Below are 24,286 nucleotides of genomic sequence, written 5' to 3' on the forward strand. Positions count from 1 at the left end.
AGGTTCTTGAGGCTGCTGGAGGAAAGCTTGTCACCAAGGTCCCATGCCAGGTAGTAGTTTCTCTTTCTGACTTGGGCTATCTACAGGGCTGGCCTAGCTCCCTTTATTAATGTAGAAGTCTTGATTTGTTTCAGGATTTTTAAAGGAGCATTCAGTAAAACAAGGCAGGAGCTAAAGGGAACTAAGACTGTGTGTTAAGTGTGTGTGTGCTGGCATACATGTTGTGTTTTGTGTGCAGCTGGGGCTGTTACACATACTGTTTCTACAAGTGAGGTAGATTTCTACCTCCCTATGACAAAGCCCAGAGAAGCTGAGGATCTTAATTGAGGTTATACAGCTTAAAACTGGCTTGCCCATATTGAGCCGGAACATTCTAAGTTCAGCTGCTTCCAGGGCCCATGTGTGTTGTTCCTGCTTTGTAAGGTTGAGTGAGGTAGGGCTCCTCCTGAATGTGTATTCCTTATTCTCCTGCAGTTCTTCCCTGCTGGGTAAAGGATGCACCTAGACCTGGAACATCTGGACAGGGACCTCTTTGTTGCCCTGTGCACCTGAGTTTTCAATCCTGGTCATAGCCACCTGGTGCCCCAGGTGGGGAGAAAAGCTCTGCCCCATTAGAGCAGGTTGGATCCCTTCCCCACAGAGATTCTCACAGCACTCAGTGGTGTACAGTGTGAAACCCCTGCCCCAGAGTCTGCAAACCCTAGACCTCATCTCTGCGAAACAGCATGGTTCTACTTGGTCATCCTGGGTGCTTCTGAGAGGAGGGACAGAGGACACATGGGTTTATAGGGAGAATTATGGAATTTATTTATTTATTTATTTAAAGGCAGTCTAATAAAGGCTAGGCTTGCCTTGGACTCTCTATAGCTGAGCATGATCTTGAGGTCCTAATCTTTTGTCTGAGCCTCTGAGTACTGAGCCTGGAAACCAGACACACACACGCACGCACGCACACACGCGCGCGATTAGTAAGTGTTCTGTTCACCAAGCTGCAGCCTCAGCCCCACCCCCAACACTTTAGAGCGGTTTTGCTCTCCCAGCAACATAGAGTGGACTATTAGAGACATCTTTCTCTCACCTGCACAGCACCCCAACCTGTCAGGGTTACAGTGGAAGTCTTGTGTTCACGTGGCACTGTAACGGCGTCCAGTTCACAGTTCCATTCTGTCGCCAACATGACACCTGCCACTTTGACTTTCTCTTGAGGGAATACCAGCCAGCATGGTAGGGGACCCTTGAAGCAGGAGCAGTGGAACTGGCAGCAGGTCACATGGTGGCAGCAGACAGGAAGCAGGGCCGGCCTATACCTCTCAATAGCTGCCCTCAGAGACCTATTTCCTCCACCCCACCCCAAAACACACACAGAAAACTGTCCCTGACTGGGGAAGAATATGCCCGCCTCAGACAATGGTCCAGGTCTGGGCTTATAGTCCGAATGCCTACAGTCGCAAAGGTTTCAACATTGTTTAAAAGCCCTGAGTCTGTGTGAAGTCTAAAACCAGTTACAGATGTGGCAGCCATGCCTGTTGTTCTGGAGGATCCAGAATTCAAGGTCATCCTCAGCTATATAGTGAGTCTGGCCCACATGAGACCTTATTTCACAAAAACAAAAACCCTTCAAGTTACATGCTCCTGACATACAGAGTGCTGGGATTACAGGCATACACCACAACTGCCTGGTATTGTTTCGGTATTTTTTGAGACAGGCTCTTAACTTTGTAGCCCAGGCTGGCCTGCCCCTTCTGTGTACTGGGGATATTGGGTATGTGTTGTTATGGTCAGCTTACCCTGTTGTATTATACAGTTTATTCCTCTGCCCCACGACCCCCCCCAAACCCATATTATACAAGGAGATCTTTATTTTTCCACTTTTTGACACACATCTTTAACCCCAGCACGCCTAAGGTTTGAGACCCACTTGGTCAGCACTGCATAGTGAGCACTGTCTTGGAATGGAACAGAGGAGAGCACCTTTTATGGGTGTCCTCCATCCTGCAGAGGCAGGCACTCTCTTGCTGTGTGTTTGCCCACCAGCTCCAAGCACATTATCCTGTCTGTGCTCTTCTGGACATAAGAGTGCTGGGGTTACAGATGCCTGCATCCATGTCTTTCTCTGGTTCATCACCCTGGCCTGGGCTATGCTTTTGTTTTGCTTGAGGCGGGGTCAGAACTGCCCTCTAACTTGCTGTTGTATAGCCAAGGCCTTGCCTTGAGTTCCTGATCCACTAGACTTTAGGTGTGTGCCCCCATGCATCATGTGACTACTGCAGCCAACTCCCAGGGCGATGTAGGGGAGTGAGCTTTTGGGACCTTGAGGTAGTATCTGCCATTTGTCTTAATGAGACGTTACCTGGGGCAGTGGGTGTGCCACATTCATGGTGGTGCTGAGAGTTCCTTGTCACTAACCACATCCTCACTGGCACTTGGCAGTGTCATTAGCTTTTGGCCATTTCCTCACAGTTAGGCTATGACTTCTCACCATCATGGGCAGACATGTGATGTCACAGACTATAGTGAGAGTTCACCTCCTGCCTGCTGGTACTTGTGCTGCCCTAATGACCAAAGGCACAGAGTGTTCAGCAAAGCTGCTTCCTACCCTTGACCTCAAGCCAGGAAGAGGAAGGAGGAAATGTGCCTGGCTGCTGCATGCCTGGTCTGTGCAGGTCCTGCTGTTTTGAGCTCCCTTAAAGGTGTTCCTGCCCTGCTGAACTGTCTGAGCCTCAGTTCCCTTGAGTGTGGAGCACATGGAGTATTGCCTACCTACCCCAATAGACATTGATCTACCCTGCCATTTGCCCTCACCCTTGGCAGTTCCTCCCAGTTTTTCCTTGAGGGTCCTATGACACCAAGGCATCTGTCTGTGAGACAGGTGCCAGGCTCATGGGTACCATCCTGGAATTAGTGTTCTTACAAGGCCCTGCACTCCCTGGCTGACAGTGTGTCAGGATCTTCTCCATAGCTAGAATGACTGAGAAGTCATTCTAAGCCCGAGGCTCAGTGCAGTGGGCCGCTCCTTTATGTCTCAGTACTAGTGAACAGCCCAGAGTTGAGCTGCAGTGTGAACTCAGGCCATCCTAGATTCTGGAGCTTGTGGTCACCTCCTTGTTCAGAGACCCCCTGAGTATGTCTGGGTGGTATACCAGAGGCCAGCTGTTCCCCATATTAGGAAAGCAAATAGATATGCCTGTGCACAGGTAGTCTGTGTGTACATGTGCACCCATGTGTAGAGTGTGGGTGGGTGGGAGGGCCATAGGTGAACTGATGGCAGCTTTGTGTCTGAGGTGGTCTCTAAAACACCCCTGGGACAGGAAGGCTGTTCTTTGAGAACCAGCCAGCAGGTTACAGGACTGTGTCCTCCCTGGCCCTGCTGTACCTGGTGACTAGGGGTCAGAGGACACCTGTGTGTGGTCATTGTCATTGTGTGCCTCTGCTTAGACAGACCTAAGGGTCCCCATGCCAGACTATTAGCTCAGGGATCAACAGTGTTAGGGTGGGCTTTTGGTACTTATCCCCACATACCTGCTGTCCATGGGATACTGTGAATGGGGCAAGGTTGCCAGCAAGCTGGGAGTCATTCAGGCAGGGAGATGGCTGCAAGGAACATTATAAACATGGTCCTCACAACCGTGTGTAAGAGCACTTCACAGAGCATTCGTGTGGGCACCTCAGGGCTTCAAGATGAGGCTGGCCAACATCTAGGCATTTGGGCTGAGATGACCAATGTCCTGGAAAGGTTTCCTTATGAGGACACCTGGGAAGCTGGGGCTTGGTTGGTGGTACCAGAATCTGAGCTGAGGTCATAGAGGCTTGAGGCTGACAGGTGTGCATTCCCTCAGTCTCCTCAGTAACCTGACTGGATAAAACTGTTGAGAAACTTCCCAAAAGTGACTGTTTCCTGGGAGGTCAGTACTGCTGCAGAGAGCTCTTTGCAGAGGAGCCCAGCTACCTCCACCTCATGCTTATCTTGTCACCTTGAAGATCAGCCCTTTTTTTTTTTTTTTTTTTTTTTTTTTTTTTTTGACTCAAGGCAAATGATAAATGACAGCAAAGAGAGCTGATGAGTCCAGCCTGCAGTCCTCCTAGCCATCCCCATGGCTAGCCACCACAGAAAACTTTGCAAGTGCTGGTGACAGGGACAGGTGCCATAATACCACCTGATAACTGTGTCTTAGCGGAGAACCTGCCTTTCTTCATGTTTGAGTTGGGCCTGCTTGCCCTAGCTAGCTTTGGGTCAGATCATAGCCTGCATTATGTGGGCCAGTGGGTACAGCTGCCTGAGCATCTCTGCTCCCACACCCACTCTGTGCAGACTTTGGGCAGCACCTGTCACAGTGTCTCCTGCACTCAGGGTTCTCTGCCCCACTGTAACAGCCACCTGCATAGCTGGGAGTGAGAGGACAGCAGGACCTGAGTGTGCTCCAATGTATGTGGCTTTCTGTGCCGGGGTCAGTCATCTTCCTGAAGAAATGCCAGTAGGCTGATGCCAAGCATCAGCTTCTTCCACAGACTAACCAGAGACCAAGGTGTGTCACCCTGAGATAGGGACACATGAGGTAAACGCAGCCTAGGACCGCCCCTCTGATATAGTCCCTCTACCCACTGATGTCACTGTTCATGTAGGCTCTGCTGGCCACAGTTCGGTGACAGTGGGCAAAGTCCCTGCAAGGGAGAGAGGTGGCAGTGGCTGGAGTTGAGCCTGTCAGACAGCACAGACCAAGTCTGAACAGGTGACTGGACCTCAGAGACCTGGCCACTGGGGTGGGCACCAGTGCCTGCCATTGTGTCTGTAGGTGGTCTCTTTGAGCTTGCGTTTGAGAAGGGATAGGAGTGAAGGATGAAGCAAGGTGGGTTCTTGGGTTGGCCCAGGGAGGTCAGTCTGGGAAGTGCCCTGGGGAAGTCAAGGGCTGTGGTTGAGTGCACAGGCCTGCTGGGAAGTGATGTGTTGTTTAACAAAGTTCTGAAGTTCTGTGCAGGTCATGAGTGGGGTTGAGCTGGCAACATCCAGGTGAGATCAATGGTATGGTGGCCAGGTTGGGGTTGTTCAGGGATAACAGAACTTACTGTCCTGTAAAGCTGGATGCCCACACCCTCATCCAGCCCATATCTTCTCTGTGCTTGTCCTGTGGTTGAGATTGGGGGTGGGCCATTCAATTTAAGGGGGTACAAAGTGCCATGATTGTGGCCGCTGATTTGGTTGTGGTTTCCTCAGAGAGCTCATCTTGGCAGCCCAGAGACTGCCCTGACACCCTACAGGAGTGGTACAGGAGTGGCAGGGCCCCTTGGGTAAAACAGGTAGCAACATCTTTGGAGGCAGAACTGGGTAATATCCTCCTGACTGGCATCATTGGGATCAGTGGGCAGGAAATGTGTCTGTCTGAGAAAGCTGCTCTAGAGGCAGGCACAACTACTGCAGGGATTTGGGTTATTGGATTTTCAGTATTGTGGTAGTGCATGCAGGTGGATCTCTGTGAGTTCAGGGACAGCCAGGACCACGTAGTAAGACACTGTCTCAAAACAACAACAAAAACAACAAATGAGGGGTTGGAGAGATGGCTTAGCAGTTAAGAGCATTGGCTTGTCTTCCAGAGGACCCAGGTTCAATTCCCAGCACCCACATGGCAGCTCACAACTGTAACTCCAGGTCCAGGAATCTGACACCCTCAAAAAGACATGGGGGTCAAACACCAGTGCACATAAAAACTTTTTAAAAATTAAAAAAATGAGCAAACTAAGCAATAACAATAAAATACTAATAAAACATCGCTTTTCAAAAAGAATAGGCTTTTGTTAGTTGTTTTTTAAAGAACAACTGAGGGTGGTGGCATATGCCTGTCGTTTCAGGGAGTTGGAGGCAGATGAATCGAGCTCAAGGCCGGCCTGGACTTTATGAGACCTTCTTTAGAAATGACACAAGAAACTCAAGACATCTAGATAAGTGTGCCTTAGAGCCAAAGCATAGGCTCCAGGCTTACCTGGACTCTTAAGTTCTTGGTGCTGCCCTTAGCAACCCCAAAACATGCCCCTTCCTGACAGTAAAGGTTTTGTGTGCAATGTATGTAAAGAGAACTGGAGGTGGTGGGCACACTCATCCTGGCAGGTGGGAGCTGATGCAGGAGGTCAATGGTTTAGGCCCACAATGGTTAAGTAGCGAAAGTCTTGACTTTGGGGTAACCATGATTGGAATGTAAAAAATAAAACAAAAACTTCATGACTTTAAAAAAAAAAAATAAAAAAGGCACTGCTGGGTGTGATGGCATACACCTTTAGTCTGAACACTCAGGAGGCAGAGGCAGGCGGATCTCTGAGTTCAAGGCCAGCTTGGTCTACAGAGCGAGTTCCAGGACAGCCAAGGCTACACAGAGAAACCCTGTCTCCAAAAAAAAAAAAAAAAAAAAAAGTAAAACTAGTGTCCCTGAAGGAAATAGACAAGAAGAGGGAGTGGTGGGCAGAGATTAGAGTGACAGTCACAGGGAAGGATGCTAGGTAGGGGCTGCCTCTGTTTCAAACCAGTGACACTGACCCAAGACAGGACAGATTTTGGTGTTTGGAGTTTCCAGATCAGGGGAATTTGTTACATAGCCACAGATCCCTCACACTATCTAACCCCAATGGACACTTCAGAAAAGGCATTCACGGGGACAGAAAATGAGTTTGAGGGGAATTGACAGCAGGGCTGGGCTCTGGGTAGGCTGTAGGAGGGTGGTGGTGCCATCAGTTATAGCCTTAAGAGTGTTGCTCAAAGAGCCAGGCAGATCTCTGAGTTCCAGGCTGGTCTGGTCTACAGAATGAGTTCCACGACAGCCATGGCTACACAGGGAAACCCTGTCTGGAAAAAACAAACAAGTCTCCCTTGAGATGTTACATTGTGAGCCTGCTGGGTCCCTCCTTGAGTTAAACAAGCATGCCTACTAAGGGTTCTGACAGGTGATAGAGCCACAGCTATGGGCCTGCTTTCCAAGCTCCTAGTTATTCACATTGCAACACCATTCCCAGCACGGTCCACACTCATCTTGCCAGGAAGCTGAGGGAGAATTCCTTAGTGGCATTTCTCAGCGGGCTCGGCTTTACAGGAAAGGGAGGCTGCCAGGAGCTCTCTGGCTAGGGCTTAACCACTGCAGCCCTCCCTCTCCACAGCATGCCTCTGAAAGGACAGGACAGCCTGTGGCCTGGTGCCCCAGGAGTTCTGGAAGAAGGGATCCATATCCTTCTTTCTCTCCCTGGCCTTCTGTCCTGGATGGAGAGTAGGGTGTAGATGGAGTGGGGACACACTGCTCAACACAGTTGACATATAAACTGTGAAGCTCCTGGCTCCAGGAAAGGGCACAGTATGTTCTGTCACCCTCACCCAGTCTTGTCTGGCTCTAGATCCAATCTGTCCGTCACATATCTGGTCTTTGCAGCCTTGAGACCAGTGTCTCAGACACAGCCTTGCTCTTCCAGACTCAGGGTGCTGCCACAACGTAACTGTCCAGCTGGAGCCACGTGTCTCTATAGCCATCAAGTTAAATTGGAGTATATATGCCTTTCAAATACTTGACAACATTTTTAATATGGGGTTCAAGACCAGGTTTTTCTGTATAGCCCTGGCTGTCCTGGAATTTGTTCTCTAGACCAGGCTGGCCTCAAACTCAGAGATCTGCCTGCCTCTGCCTCTCAAGTGCTGGGTTTAAAGGGGTTCGACACCGCTGCCTTACAGTTTATTTTATTTTTGTGTGTGCATGTGTGTTGTGTGTTTAGTTTCCTGTGGAGGGTTCAGATTCCCAGGAGCTACAGACATTGATTGGTAGCTGCCCTGTGTGGGTGCTGAGAACCAGACTCCATCCAAGAAAGATCAGTAAATGTTCTCAATCAGGGAGCCAGCTCCCAGCCCGTGTTTTTGCTTTCCCTTAGAACATTGTGTATAGGTGCTTTTGCTTGCATGTCTATTTTTCTGTCTGCACCATATGCATATCTGGTTTGGGCAGAGGCCAGAAAAGGGTGTCAGATCCCCTGGAACTGGAGTTTTAAAAAGCTGTGAGCTGCCATGTAGGTGTTGGGATTGAACTCTGGTCCTCTGGAAGAGTAGCCAGTTCTATTAATTGCTGAGTCATTTCTTAGCCTGCCCACCATTGTTATGGGGCAGATTAGACTGGCTTCTAACTCATTACATAGGCAAGGATAACCTGGTCTCTTGCTTCCACCTCTCAAATGCTGGGATTACAGATGTGCACTACCATACATAGTTTATGGGGTGCTGGGGATTGAACCCAGGGTCTCATGCATGCTAGATGAATGTCTACCAGTTGAGCCCTAGCCCCTTGCCTGTCCTTCCCCTTCACCTCCCACTTCTTTTTGAATTAGGGTCTCTCCTATGGTCCATACTGACTTTTCTGTGGTAGCCACCAGGAAGCCTGGGCACTAACACTGTCCTTTTGTTCAGTGAAAGGGTCCCAGTCTGTCTTCCCCTAAAATTCCCAAGGTACGTCAAGATGCTAGCTTGCCTCTGGACTGAGTGTGAGCACCTTCCCCACCCTGGCCCTGCAGTGCTGAATATATCAGTCCATCCTTAGCCACACTTCTGTAAGCTCTCCCCCCTGCCTTAGAGCTTGCATAAACACTTCCTGTTGCTTCATCTAAGCTGCTCTGTGGAGATGAAGAGAGGATTCCAGGCTCTATGTCCTGATGTTTGCCTTTGTGTGTGGGGGGGGGGTGGGAGGGGCACAAAGGGGAGGTTGGGATCAGCCTCACCTATCCCCACTACATTGACCTGTCCCTGGAATGGGTCGGTGCTGAGGGCATCCAGACCCAGTGAACAAGACATGTCACTGCCCCACAGGATCTGAAGCCAGCTGGCTCTCAGCCTTTTCATTGTGAGCCCTGCTGGTGCTGCCAGGCAAAGGTGGTTGCTCTACCAATACTCTGGCTCACAGCTGTGTCCTCTGCCAGAAGCTTGGCTTCAGCAAGCTTCAGGAGTGACACCCGTCCACCAGACAGTATGGCTATTGCCGCTACCTGCCCACAGCACATAGTCACGCTTATTAACCTGATGGGACCAGGAAGGGTGTCACCTTCAACTACTCTAGAGATGTGACCTTCTTAGCCACATAGGTTCTCCTGTGCCCACCATTGCCCTAAGGCCACAAATGACCTTCCACATGCACTAGGGGCCAATTAGAAGTTGCTGAGAACTGAGAAAGTGTCACACTTGCTATCACCTGGCCCATAGGACTGTATTGCTGTGGAAGTGGCGCTGTAAACTGTAGGACCCTGAAGGCAGCAGCCAGCTGGAGATGCAACCCTGGACTGCAGCAGGGCAGGTCCCTGCCAGGATAGCCAACTGTCTTATACTTCCATATCACTGTTCACTCACACAAGGCAGGAACCTGGAGGCAGGAGCTGTTGCAGAGGCCATGGAGGGTACTGCTCACTGGCTTGTTCCTTAAGGCTTGTTCAACCAGCTTTCTTAAACAACCCAGCCCAGAGATGGAACTACCCACAATGAGTTGGACCCTCCTTATCAATCACTAATTAAAGAAAACGCTCAGCCCCGTGTCATGGGACATTTTCTCAATTGAGGCACCCTCTTTTCAGATGACCCCAGCTTGTGTCAAATCGACATAAAACTAGCCATCACAATTGACCCTTTGTTAGCTTGACATACACAAACACATCACTCATTGTTAAGCTATAACCTTTCCTTGTCTTTTCCCCCAAGATCACACATTAATATCAACATTTACAACATAAACACTCCAAATTGTAAAAGTCCCACATCTTTGAAAATTTAGTGTCGGACTAGAGAGATGGCTCAGCAGTTAAGAGCACTGACAGCTCTTCAGAGGTCCTGAGTACAATTCCCAGCACCCATACAGTAGCTCACAATCATCTGTAATGAGATCTGATGCCTTCTTCTGGCCTGCAAGCATACATGCAGACAGAACACTGTGTACATAATAAATAAAGAAACCTTTTAAAAAAAGAAAAATCAACACCCCTGATGGGAGATGTCATTCTGTATATGTGTCTCATACTGGTTTAATGAATAAAAGCACTGTTGGCCAATAAGAAAGCTAGATAGGCGGGACTAGGAGGCAAGGAGGAAAGAGGAAGTAGGAAGGAGGGTCAAGATGGAGAGATGGGAGAGAACAAAACCGCCGGCCCCAGCTCTCTGGTAAGACCACGTGGAAATACATAGAAATGGGTTAATAATTAAGACAGAGCTAGCGGATAAGAAACTAGTACCTGGCCAACAGCATTATATCAAATACAGAGTCTCGGTGTGTCAATTAGGGCTGGTGCGGCGGCAGGACAAGACCAGCGGCGGGCAGAAAAACCTTACTCCTTACACACCCCTCCAAAAAAAAAAATCTGAGACACTGAAATTTTTGCCAGGTGGTGCATGCCTTTAATCCCAACACTCAGAAGACAGAGTCAGGAGGATCTGTTGAGTTCAAGGACAGCCAGGGCTACACAGAGAAACCCTGTCTCGAAAAACAACAAAAATTAAAAAGCAAAACGTCTCAGTATCTAGTCTCTGGGATCCACTCAAGATAATCTGGGCTCCTCCAAGGGGCTTGGATTATTTCTCTGGCTCTGCCCTGAGGCTCTGCACACATAGACAGTTCAGTCCACAGCTGCTGCTGACCTTAGTGGTCATTCCATGGTACTGTCATTTCCAAAATGCTAGGGTCATAGCTCTCTTCAGGGACTCTGGTCCTGCCACACAGTGTCAAGCCTCATCTGCTTTTCATGACCTCTACCTGCCTTCAGAACCAATACAACCTAGGTGACTCTGCACTCCTAAGTTTGTCTCCTAACAGGAGGTACAACATCGGCCACTTCTGGAGCACAGCTTGTGTGTGCTGATCCTGGAAAACACTTCCCAGAAGATTTCACCTCAATGACACCAGTCTCTTAATCACAGCTGGTTCTTTAGGCCCAGCTGAGCAACAGGTATTGACCCAGGCAAGCAATGGTTTTACTTACTGGTTCTGATCTCTTGTTAATCACAGCTGATTTTTCAGCTCCAGCCAGTCAGATATCACAGCTTGTTCACTCACAAAAAAGTGGAGTCTTTGCTTCCCTCTGAAACTTCACAAGCCACTGCTCTCAACTTTCTTATATTCCAAGCTCACTGAGCTCTCAACACCCAATGGCTTTTCTGTCCCAAAGTTCCAAAATTCTCCCACAATCCTTCAAATAACATGGTCAGGTCTCTCAGCAGTACTCCACTATCCCGATACCAGTTTCTATTGGTTAAGGTTACTGTTGCTGTGATGGGACATCGTGACCAGAAGCAACTGGGGGAAGAAAGTGTTTACTTGGCTTATACTGCCATATCACTGTTTATCATTGAAGGTGGAACCAGTGCCAGTCACTAGTGCTGGACTACAGAGAAGCCCAAGTTCCACACTCCTGCCTCTATCCCACCTCCCATGTCCTCAAGTGGCACCTGTCCTACCCTCCACAGCCGTGTTTCCACCATCATCCAGTGCCCCATAGGATAACAGCCACACTGCTGGCCATTCTTAATGCCACCTCTCTCCCTGCCACTGCTCACATGTTCTGTCCCCCTTTTTTAGTCAGAACAAACCTAGGTCTCACCTTCCACCCTCACCCTGTAGCATATCACTGTGGTGTTCATTTAGATAATACGTCCCAGTAGTCAGCCTATTTCCTGGGGTGGGGGGCACAACACTGTTATCTGGGCATTATTCCTACACCTACCTGCTCCTCTTGGGGTAAACCGAGAGTCCCATGATGGGTGTTCCCTCTCCTCTTCTCCACTCAACTTCCAGGTTTGGTGGCCACAGTATTTCCTTGCCTCTCAGTGGGTCACAGGCCAGGGGAGACCCATGAGGCTGTCCTCCTGTACACAGTGAGCACCCCAGCAACATGGTACCAAGCACACGACACTCAGGGTAAGTGAGCAGGCAGATAAACAGAAAGGTAGCCCTGTCTGGGCCCAGCATGCCTTCCACTGGCAATTATGCAAGCAGGACAGCACACCCAGCCCTGGTTACCAACAAGTTCTATTGAGACAGAAGGGCCTAGGATAGGGGAACCCTTGCAGGCCTCTGCTATGCTCAGAAGATGCCCACACTGCACCCAGGTCCCCATCCAAAGAATGGGATGGGTCCATAGGTGGTGGCTTTTCTTAGCTTATCTCACTGAGAAGACCTGGACATAATTCTGTGTGGCCAATGGAGCTGCTTCTAATGGGGTCACTGAGTGGCCACACAAGAGAGGCAAGGACATACTGTGCCACCAAACCTGGGAGGTGAATGGAGAAGAGGGGAGGGAACATCCATCATGGGAATCACCGTGATCACCTGAAAAGGCTTTCCTCAGAGCCTAGCATGCAGACAGACGTCTTGCCAGGAGTCCTGTGCCCTTCTAGAGTGGTGCTGAGAGATGCATTAGTGGAGAGGAGGTGCTAGCATTAACAGCTACAACACCCTGCCTTAGGGTGGCAAGACTGTGTTACTTCTTAAGGTTTGGTTTAAGTCAAGGTCTCATGTAGCCCAGGCTCGTCTCAAACTAGCTGGGAATGACCTTGAATTCTGACTTCCTGCCTTTGCCTCTCAAGTGCTGGGTTTATAGGTGTGTACCACCATGCCTGACTCTAGGTTGCTTCTTTCTCAAGCTTGAAATAGCCACTACATAGCCTTCCTGAGCTACAGGATTGCGCTCCAGTACAGAGCCCCCAAACCCCGCCATTCACTGGCTTGGACCTCTCCTGCCACCAGTTAGTGCCTATTGGTGTAGGGTTAGTGTTGGAGCTGCCTAGACATTCAGCAGCCTGAATCCTAGAGGACTGTGTCTTTTCTTACTGAAACAGGCTCTTGCAGAGCTTCTGCAGGGTCTAGACCTGGCTGAAAGGGTGGGCCTTCATCTCAGAAGGTTCTTGTATATACCACCAGGTGGATCTGTGTGTGTGTTGGGCAGCCTGCATTAAATGAAATTTGTGTACTGGACCCATTATTACAACAGAGGCTCAGGATCAGAGGGTTGCCAGGGTGGGTGTGGTAGGAATAGGTAGCTTCTTGAAGAAACTTAGCTCCTTGGGTCTCTCAATGTCTTTGAGTCTGTGCTGTGAAGAGCTTGGATGTGAGGCACCTAATATCCTTCACATGGCCTGGCTGCATTGTCCCAGGACAGAGGAGCCTGGGGTGAGAGCCACAGCCAGCCAGGCTACTAGGTCCCTCCACAAGACCACCTGCTGGGCTAGAGGCAGGAACTAGTAGGGTGCACACCCTGTTCCCCTCTCTCCTCTGTATTGACTTACCCAGTGGGCCTTCAGCTGTCAGGCAAATGGGCCAAGGCTGTGGTGAACAGCTGTGGTCCTCGGTTTGTTGTGGAACACTGAGCAATGCCCCTCCTGATCTGGCTTTATTAATCTTTCTCCCTGTGGGTTCACTGTGACCTTGTGACAGGTGTGGGTCATGGCACATTGCCCAGAGGCTGTTAGCTTTTGAGGCAAGGTCTTGTCCTGCAGCCCATGCTGACCTGGGACTTAACTATCCTCCTGCTTCAGCCTCCTGACTGCTGGTGCACTGCTGTGGGAAGCTTGCTTTGTCTTTTGGGGCCCTTTGGGAACTGTAATCAAATGACCAGGGTCTGAGTAGGTCACTTAGGTAAGCTGCTGGGTGGGGTCCTTAAGTGAATGCTTATTGATAAGAGGAAAGGTCCCATCCTGTATGGTTGGGAGCCTAAGTTTGTGATGGCAGCCAGGTTACATAAGGTCAGCCTTCCTAGGTCTGAGGAAGACTTGAGTGAGCTCCTGGGCATCTCTGTTCTCATCCTCCGAGAAAGCTATGGGAACAAGTGGAGTGCCAGCGTGGCCATAAGGCCACTCTCAAAACTGGCCTCTTGGCCTGCCACCCCCAAAACCCCATGCACATTGTGGAGGATGTGTTTTTTCTTGCCTTGTCCTTGTCCTGGCCTTCAGAAGTCTGGTGGCATGGTAGATCCCCATGTTCTGCTTCTGTACTAGCCTCTGCAGAGCTTACCGGGGGTGTGGGCATGGTGAGCCAGGCTGCTTGCTGTTCCTCCTCCTGAGCATCTTCTACACCTCAGGTCCAGTGACTGATGGTTCAGCCAGAAGGGACACCTACCCTGTCTGTTGCCTTTGCTCTGAGTGGCTCTATAGAAGCTTTCCTCTTTCAAAGGCTTCCTTTAACTTGTCTTCCATTTATGGTAAGATAAATGGCCTCAATGACCGTCCAAACATGTGTACGAATCCTGAATAAAGAAAGTGGAAGGATAATGAGTGGGACTTCCCTTTGCCCTTTGGCCCCCTAATCTACAGAGACTTCCACAGAGGGAGGCAGTACACAGAAATGGCTCCTATACAAGTATCTGAGTGGTGAGGGATTTTTTTTTTTTTTTTTTTTTTTTTTGTAGTCAGGATCTCCCATAGCCCAGGCTGGCCTTAAACTTTCTATGTAGCCAAAGATGGCTCCAGGCTATGGTTCATGCTCCTGTGAGCTGGGATTCATACATACAGCATATAGCCATGGGACCTGAGGTCACATCTAGGTCACATTCTGCTTCTGGATGGCTCCACCAGTTGCTAGCCTTTGAAACCCCAAAAGTGTGTGTGCTTTAACTGTAAACTCTCCTATTGTTCTTGGTGTGGCATATTTAAGTGTGCCATGGTGCTGGGGGTGGCTCAGTGACAAGTATACATACACCTGGTGTGCCCAGCATCATACAAGACCAAACAACTCTGCCACCCTATATAGTGTGTGCATATGTGGTTCTGCCCTGTGCAAGGGTGTGGGGTGTCACACTACGGCCTTGTCTTCTTAGCACCTGTTATTTTGTTGTGTCTGTCTTAAGGGCATTCCAGAAGGTCTACCTGTCATTGTCCCTGAGGACATGCCACCACAGGGTAGGAGATTGGGTTGTGCTGTGGCCATGACCCCTCCCTCACCCATGGCCTCAGCACAGTGGCCTTCATATATGCTGCTTTTTGTATGTGGTCCTTGTATGTGGTCCTTTTGTGGAGAAAGGTGGATGCTGGGTGTTCTGTGACATGGCTGAGCAGCTGGCCTTTTTGTGAGGGGCTGAGCCTGTGGGCGTGACTTCGGGTCACTGGAAAGCAAAGAGGGTCCAAGGAAAGGAGCTCTACAGACAAAGGAACCCTCACTGCCTGCACCTTGGGGGCCGCCTCACTGTGTGCCACCCCCTTGGCTGGCTGACCCTTCCATGTCAGCTGGTGGCACTGATTGTGCCTCAGTCCCAGTGTGCAGTACCCACCTTCCCTCAAGCCCTGCCCTGCCCTGCCCTGCCCTGCCCTACCCTACCCTAGGAGGCATTGGCACTACAGCTGTGCATCCATCGCCTCCATACCTGAGAGAAGGTGGCCTGGACCCAATGGACTCAGGAACAGACTGGAGGCTCTAGGCTCTGCTTCTGTGATTTTGGCTCTGGCAGTTGGAATTCCTACTGGCTCTTCAAAACCCTTTGTATCTCTGATTGTGTTTTGTGCCCTGGCCCTGTGTGGCTGGAAGGGTGTGGGTTTTCTGTCCATTGAAGTTTTCCCTTTTTGTTTTCTTGTAGGATTCTGTGTCCCTGAGACCATCCATCCGATTTGAAGGAAGTCAAGGAGTGAGTGTTTCCTGTCCTGACACACATGGGCTTTGGAAGAGGGCAGGCACAGGCTGGCTCCTGCCTGTCCACCTATGGGTGACCCCAAACCAGAGCCAGACACCCAGTGAAGACCATGTGTGAAAGCAGGGTGATCATCTCACAGTGATCCTTGGGGTGCCCTCTCATGAGTGGATGCCATTCCAGCTTCCCCAGGAAGGGCATATGTGCAGTATTTCAGATAACAGTGTCTCCATGCAAATTCTTCCACCCCTGATCACCTTGTGGTTCTGGGGAGGGAGCTGAGGGCTTCCTACATGCCAGGCAAGTGCTTTACTGCTCAGCTCCATCTTCAGGCTTCTGTCTCAGTCACTGTCCTATTGCTGTGAGGAGATACCATGACTGAGGCAGCTCTTCTAATGCATGTAACTGGGGGTTTGCTTATAGTTTCAGAAAATTAGTCAATTATCATCATAGTTGAGAGCATGGTGGCACACAGGCAGACATCGTGCTGGAGAAGTGACCAAGAGTTTTACTTCCTGATCTGTGTACAGAGAGAAAGGCTCTGGGCCTGGTATGGGCTTTTGAAACCTCACAGCTCATCCCCAGTGACACACTTCCTCCAACAAGGCCACTCCTAGTGACTAAGCATTCAAATAGATGAGCCTGCGGGGCCATTCTCATTCAAGCCACCACAGCCTTTTTCTGTCCCTCAGCCAGCTCCCATTTGGCACAGAGACTTACTAATTAAATGAAGGTGTTGCCTTTAGATTAGGCTTGTTGTTATGTAGCTCTTATAACTTAATCCATATTTTTTTTTTCAAGATTATTTATTATGTATACAATGTTTTGCCTGCATGTATCCCTGTAGGCCAGAAGAGGGCATCAGATCTCATTACAGATGTGGGTGCTGGGAATTGAACTCAGTTAAGAGCCAGTGCTCTTAACCTCTGAGCAATCTCTCCAAGCCCTACTTAACACTTATTTTTATTAATCTACATTCTACCACATGACTTTTACTTCTGTCCCATTCTATGTCTCTCTTGTGTCTAGATTCCTCTCCTACTTCCCCTCTCCCTGCCCAGAAGTCCTGTCTGTACCTGTTGCCTAGCTATTGGCCACTGAGCCCTTTCTTACACCAATCACAGAAATACATCCTCATACAGTGACCAAATAACTCACATTTCCCCTTCTTGTCTAAATAAAAAAGGACATGTTGTAACTTTAACTTAGTAAAACTATATACAATAAGAACATTTGTCAGGTAAGGATTACATTTTTAATATCCAGTCCATTTGTATTTGCAAATTCAAATAAAGTACTGCATTATCTTTGTAGCCTTTTAAAAAAACCTTCATAGATAAACAACTTAAGTTCTTGTTTCTCAGCCTTATAAACTTATGTAAGTTTCTTTTCTGAATTTGGTAACAAAGAATACTGTGTAACCATAACTATCTGGTCTTCACCCCCATCAAGAGACCTGAGAAGGATATACTATTACCTGAGTAAACAGGAAGTGCAGAGCAAACAACTTCCAGAAGTAACAAATGACAGACATCTGGACACCTGGACAGTCACCCAAGGCTCCCCCATGTTGGCATGTCCATCTTTGGTCTACAGGCCTAGAGTATCTGAAGGAATTTTGAAGGACTGTCTTAGCAAAGTTGTACAGTCTCCTTTTGTGTCCTGATTGTTCAATTTGGACAACACTCTGTCAGCAACAGAGGCAAGGGGAGTTTCTTGCTCAGTGGCTAACTTTGCCACAATGAAAGCAAACTCCATTTGAGATTCTTTGATGCCCATCATCCTTTTTTGAAGTAGATTGGTGCTGCCAGGAGCAGACATGTCTTACTGCATGGAAAGCCTTATGTTACTAAAACATCTTAAATACTATAATCTATAGGGCTCTGAAGTGTTTGAAGACCATAATGTGTCTATCTTAAAGATATCTGTATGACATTGAAAACATACCTAGCATGGGCCAGGCATTGGTGGCACACACCTTTAATCCCAACACTGGGGAGGCAGAGGCAGGCGGATCTCTGTGAGTTGGAGACCAGCCTGGTCTACAAGAACCTGTTCCAGAACAGGTTCCAAAGCCACAGAGAAACTGTGTCTCAAAAAACTAAAACAAAATAAAACAAAGAACGAAAGAAAGGAAGAAAGAAAGAAAGAATGCCTAACATGGCCACAAATTTGATTGTTGGCTAACTACTAACTTCTTAATTATGTTAAATAGTTTATAATAATAACTTTCAAGGACTAGAAATTTGCATTACATTGGTTTTGGGGTTTTTTTTTTTTTTTTTTTTTTTTTTTGGGTGGTTTTGTTGTTATTGTTGTTGTTCCTTTGTTTTTTAGTTTTTGGAGACAGGGTTTCTCTGTGTATCCCTGGCAGTCCTGGAACTCCCTCTGTAGACCAGGCTGGCCTTGAACTCAGAAACCTGCCTGTCTCTGCCTCCCAAGTGCTAGGATTAGAGGCTTGTACCACTACTGGTAGAGTTTACTTTTGATTTTTAATTGTGACTGTATGTGTTGGGAGAAGTGTCTATGCACAAGTGCACAGACAGTGGAGGCCAGAACAAGAGTGTAGGGATCCCCTGAAGCTGGAGTTATAGTCAGTTGTGAGCCACTATGTAGATGCTGGGAACTGAACTTGGATCCTCTTTAAGAGCTACTGAGCCATCTACCCAGCCTCCCTGTATCTTGTTTTAAACTGAGAAAACATGGCTTAAAATGTTTCCCAGCCGTTAGCTCGACACTCAACTTAGTTCCCATGGAAGACTCCCTTTCTTCTCACACAGATCATCTTGAGCCAGGATTACAGTGAGGTCAGTGCCCCAGCAAGCAGGATGGCCCCTGGCCTGTGTCCTCAGGTACTCTAGAATGGGCTTCACCCACCTCACCAGGGTCTGTGCCTGCAGATGCTGAACTTAGGCCACCCTCACACCTCGGACAACCTAGAGCCAAACTGAAGTTGGTTACTAGGGCTGGCAGCTGAGACCTACCTAGAAGTGGCAAGTGCCAGCTGCACTGCCTGCCATTTGAGACATCAGCAGGCTCTGAGCTACACATCAGATTATCATCACTGCACATAGGCACCACTCTGGGCAACTGACACTTTCACCTCAGCAGATCCAGCCCCCTGTATGCCCTGTCCCTAGAGGTGCAAAGCTCCCTTTCTCACCCAGAGGGATCTGGGTCAGCAGTCTCTCTGCAGGCCCAGTCCAGAGCCCCCAGCACTGAGCAGCATATGGGACCTCCATGGGACCCATCCATGGTCTGTGTACTGAAGGACCCTGAGCTCAGGATGCCAGACCTGTATAAGGGGATGCACAAGGAGCCCAACTGTCATTGACTTTGACAACAGCCACATGCGGCTCAGGGCTTGTGCCAAGGGAATGTCAGCTACAGCCTAAGCTGGGAATATGTGTCAAGGACAGGTGGCATGGAAGCTCCATATGCTGGGCACATTCAGAAGCACCTTGCAGTTCCCTGAGTGGCTGCTTTCTGTCCCCATTCAGTAGAGAGCAAAAGCCACAACTGGGACCTTGGCAGATGACATGACGTGCCCGGGCATCATTGCCTTCACAGCTCCTTGTAGGCTGTAGTGAGTGAGTGAGTGAGAAAGAGAGAGAGACTGTGCCTGTGTGTGTGTCTGTGTGTGCACGTATAAAGCTGTGTGCTTGTGATTGTTGAATGTGCATACCTCACACCCTGGGTGAGTTTTGAGAGGCAGGCCAGACGCTGGGTGCAGGCAGGCCACTGACTCTCTTTAGACCTGATAAAAACATTCCAAGGCTGGAGCTAGGGTTCAGTGGGTACATTACTTGTCTGCAGCATTCTTGAGGCCCTCAATTCATCCCCAGTGCCAAGCAAACCAGGTATGGTACACACCTGTCATCCCAGCCCTGAGGAGGTGAAGGCAGGACAGTGAAGAGTTCAAGGTCAACCTAGGCCACATTGTGAATTTCAGATCGGGCTGGGCTACAGACCCTGTCTCCAAATACAACATTTGAGTGAGGCAGTAGTGGTGACACATGCCTTTAATCTCAGTACTCGGAAGATCAGGGACAGGTGGATATCCATGAGCTCAAGACCAGCCTGGTCTACAGAGTGACTTCTAGGATAACCAGAGCTGTTACACAGAGAAACCTTGTCTCGAAAAAAACCACACACAAAACAAAACAACCTACATTTACATCAAGGCAGACACAGGCAATGGGGCTTTTCAGGTTTGGTTGCTGGGCCACACAGGGCCATAGGATGGAATACACAAGTCTGTCTGCAGGCATATGCTCAGAGGGAGGGTGCAAGCTTCCTGTTGGCTGCTATGGCAGCTGGGTGTGTGTTACCTTCATGGATGTCCTAAGTCAGGGCAATAACCCCATTGACCAGGAGAGAATCTGAATGAGAGCCCAGACTAATGGCCTCCCCAGAGCTCAGTGATTGGAGTGAGCCCCTGTGTTGCCTAAGCCTGGCAAGAGGGTGGGAATGAGTGACTGTCTTGTCCCTTCATGCCAAGAGTTGCCACGGAGATAGGTGCCCACATGTCCTGCCTGCTGTGCAGGTTGCACATTGGCAATCTATGCATGGTGTTTATAAGGAATAAGTGCTTGGTTGTGCTGCAGCCTCCCTATGCCAAGAACCACAGTGAGACCCGCTTTCCCTACAGCACATCTCCATACCCCAGCCTGACTGCCCCGAGGAGCTGCGGGCCTTCTCCTTCTACCTCTCCAATATTGGCCGAGACAGCCCTCAGGGCAGCTTCGACTGCATCCAGCAGTATGTCTCCAGGTAAGGCCACTGCCCTCAGGCCCCTAAGGACCCCAAAACTGCCACACTACACTGCTGCCTCTTTCTGCAGTGCCCAGGCTCACATGGCATGGTTCTGGTGACACCCTAATGTTGACACTTCCTCTTGTTTTGTAGCCATGGAGATGTACACCTGGACTGTCTGGGCAGCATCCAGGATAAGGTCACAGTGTGTGCCACTGACGACTCCTACCAGAAGGCCCGACAGAGCATGGCGCAGGCAGAGGAGGAGACTCGGAGCCGAAGTGCCATTGTCATTAAGGCTGGAGGCCGCTATATGGGTGAGTGGCAAGCAGGAACTTAGTCATGCTCTCTGCTCTAGGCAAGGTCAGACCCTCTCCCAGTCTGTGGTATTGGGGACCTTCATCAAAGATGTACAGGCTATAGACAGGTCAAGGGTCCCACTTAGCTCTCCAGCTGTCCCTAGCCACTCCTCCAAAGGTCACTGTGGCCACAGCTGCAGACTAGGAGGTGAGGTGGATGGACTTGGCCTCATTAAAAAAAAAAAAAAAAAAAAAATCCAGCAGTTGAACAGCACCAGGCATTGTCTTGTCTGTATGGTGGTTTGTTTTGTTTGTTTTTACTTTTCTGGTAATGAATGTATTCCTAATATACAAGTACAGCCTACTCAGCCTGTGATGTTACTCACGTGTATGTCAGTTGGTATGTTCCTCCCTGGAGAAGACTTGTTACGAGCAGTTTTCCCACCAGCCTGGTCCCACAGCCGTATCAGCCCCAAGTAACACACAGAGACACTGTATTAGATACAAAGCTGTTGGCCAGTTACTGGTGTTTCTTATTGGCTAGCTCTGGCTTAAATAATAACCCATTTCTATCAACTTAAGTATTTCCACATGGTCTTATCTTACCAGAGAGAGGGTCCGGACCTCTTCCTCTCTCCAGTCTCTACATCTTGAATCACAAAATTGACCTTAAATTTGTATCAATAAATGAAAATCCATTCTAAAACAAAGTAATCATATCTATACCATAATCCCCTTTTTACCTTTAAAAAGATTGGTTGTGGTCATTAACCATTTATAACCAACCCCATTTAAATGAAAACAAAAATTTATAGATAATGTTTGGGAATTTGGGCTTCATTCTTTCCAAACTGCTTCCTGCTGGTAGGGGGCACTGTCATGGGGATCCTAAGAAGATACAGAAATCTGCAAGGCCCACCTGTTTTGAATATTGGATCACCTGGGACACTGTTTTAGGGGGTCTTGCTTGATCAAACCATGTTAGTCTGGAAGGAATCCACAGCATTTCATTTTCTATGGAAACAAAAATAGAAATTGTTTTCCCCAGTAACTTGTCCTTAGACTTAAATTTGGAAGTCAAAGCATTTTTTAAATTATAAATTGGATTAATCCAGCAGCATTTCTTTTAACAGTTGTTGCTATTTCCTCAGCGGTCAAACAATACAAAGACAACACAATAGCATGTAGTATCCAGACTCTCTGTGTACTTTCCATCTTCACATGGCTTTTTATTACTCAATTTCTTTTACTTCTGTTTTTTTCATTTATTGAGACAGAGTTTCTCTGTGTAATTTTTGCCTGTCCTGGAATTACCTCTTTTTACCAGGTTTACTTTGAAATCATAGAGATCTGCTTCCCTCTGTCTCCCGAGTGCTCGAATTAAAGGCATGTGCCATCACACCCAGCTACTTTCTGTCTTCCTTCCTTCCTTCCTCTCTCTCTTCCTCCCTTCCTTTCTTTCTATTTTTTTTTTTTAACCACTTTATCCTGTTTGTTTTTCTCTCCCAAGCCTACATATATTTTAAAACTCACTGTAAACCTTTAGAGGTTTTCCCTTAATCTGAGTGTATCTTTACTGTACATCTTTATCTCCTTCTGGCCACCAGTCTCTTATCTGCTAAACAACATTGCTAAAAATGAAAGCCACGGCTGTTTTGGCTGAAGTGTATCCAAGATGGCTGGGGTACATTTATCACCAGCACCTAGAGCTGTGCTCACTGCCTTGGTCTATGCTGCCATCCAGTATCATGTTGCTGGCTTGAAGATGTGGTCACTGCCAGCTCTTGTACACACCATTAAGTGGTTAGCAGTGTTTGCCGCTTATTCTGAGTCAGGAAACCTCCCTTAAAGGAGCCATGCAAATCTTTGCTTGTCTGCTAGCAAAACAGAGCCCAACTGGAAAAAATGCTGCAACCCGGAAGCTTTACTTGTCTTTGTTCTTTTGTTTCTAAAACCCCTTTTTAAGTTTTTGTCAAGTTTTAAGTGAAAGCTTTCCGGCCCCACGTTGTAAGCACCATTTTGTTACGAGCAGTTTCCCGCCAGCCTGGGGAAGACTATTTCTCAGGAACTTACCATCCTTAGTTTCCCTTCATGCTTCTTGTAGGGCTGGGGCCTCCTTGTCCCTGTCCACTTTAGCATATGTAGTCAGTTTGAGGCCAGCCTAGTCCATGTGAGACTTTGTCTTGTGGAATGGGCAGGTGGGGTGGAGAGATGACTCAAGGGGGGACCCAGGTTTGGTTCCCACATCCAAGTGGAAGCTCACAGCTATAATTCTAGTTCCAGGTGATCCAGCCCCCTCTACTGGCCTCCTTGACCACTCTTGCACACATGGGCTCAGACATGCACACAGGCAAAACATTTGTACATAAAACAATAAGTACATCTCAAAAAAAATAAGAATTGGAATTTCACATTGCTCCTACCCTACCTGACATGTTTGTAGTGGAACAGCTTTGGATGGGACTTCAGTAGAGTGAGCATGGCTGGACTTCATCCTATGTGCCTGTGGTATTGGGGCTTTGTGCTGTCTTTGATGATAGAGGCACTCTCCTCAAGGTCAAGATGGTGTGTGCACACATGCAAATTTATCTGTGGTTCTGTGGGTACAATTTAGTTAGCAACCTCATTTTTGTCATACCTTCTTATGGTACCATGGTGACTTCTAAGACTAGTGGGCACCCCTGAGGATGAGGCAGGAAGATGGAGAGTCAAGATATAGTGAGACCCTGTCTCCATATTAGACTGAACCAGATTGTGAAGAGAAGGGTCCTTCTGGCTGAAGGTCTCCAGGTGCTGGGTTTGCTGTGTCCTAAAGGGCTATTCAGAATTTCCTCCTGATGCCTACACCTGCCACAAAGTGCTGGATGAGGCTGCAGTTCAATCACAGACATGGGGTCTCTGCTGCATCTGCTTCTAAAACTGCAGAAGCGAGCACAGTCAGGCTTGGGGCTGCTGCAGGGCACCTGTGCCTCCTGTGGTTGGCTTTCCTAATTCCAAAGACTGGCATGTGTCAGCCCCAAGTGCACACTCACAGTTGTGCATTTTCTCCTTACCTCTCCTGCTACCTGCTGCTTTATGTGCTGTGGGCGCTGATGCTATTCTGAGTCTTGCACCTATTGCACCCTGAGACCCAGGCTCTTATTGCAGGCAAAAAGGTTCAGTTCCGGAAGCCGGCACCAGGGGCAGCCGATGCAGTGCCCTCCCGGAAGCGGGCCACCCCCATCAACCTGGCAAGTGCCATCAGAAAGAGCAGTGGGAGTGGGGCCAACAGTGTGGTGCAGAGGCCCTTCCGAGACAGGGTGCTGCACCTGCTGGCCCTCAGGCCCTACAGGAAAGCTGAGCTACTGCTGCGGCTGCAGAAAGATGGGTTGACACAGTCAGACAAGGACACCCTGGACAGTCTGCTGCAGCAGGTGGGTACAGACCAGTCTGACCACACATGCAATGAGCATTGTAAAATCAGTTCTGCAGGCTTCCTGACTCTACAGTGGTCTCTGGGGCCGTGGGCGTGTCCTCAGTGCTTCCCTAGCAGGATCCATGACAGGCATTGTCCTCAGACCTGTATGGTGTTAGAGCACGATTTTAGCAGGCAACCACTGCCTGGAGACCTGCTCAGAGCTATGTCTTTGACTGCT

The 24,286-nt window shown here is 48.7% G+C and overlaps 1 protein-coding gene across 2 annotated transcripts in view; it reads left to right on the plus strand.

Annotated features, from left to right (window-relative positions):
• The window catches only part of Ell (elongation factor for RNA polymerase II), a 45,794-nt gene that overhangs the window by 13,842 nt on the left and 7,666 nt on the right, over positions 1–24,286 (plus strand). For both annotated transcript variants that reach the window (XM_051178087.1, XM_051178088.1), the window contains exons 2-5: positions 15,547–15,594; positions 20,249–20,370; positions 20,506–20,669; positions 23,799–24,064. In XM_051178087.1, coding sequence (XP_051034044.1) covers positions 15,547–15,594; positions 20,249–20,370; positions 20,506–20,669; positions 23,799–24,064 — 600 coding nt within the window. The remainder of the gene's footprint in view (positions 1–15,546; positions 15,595–20,248; positions 20,371–20,505; positions 20,670–23,798; positions 24,065–24,286) is intronic.

The sequence above is a fragment of the Phodopus roborovskii genome, unplaced genomic scaffold (assembly GCF_943737965.1).
Source record: "Phodopus roborovskii unplaced genomic scaffold, PHOROB, whole genome shotgun sequence".
Lineage (NCBI taxonomy): Eukaryota > Metazoa > Chordata > Mammalia > Rodentia > Cricetidae > Phodopus > Phodopus roborovskii.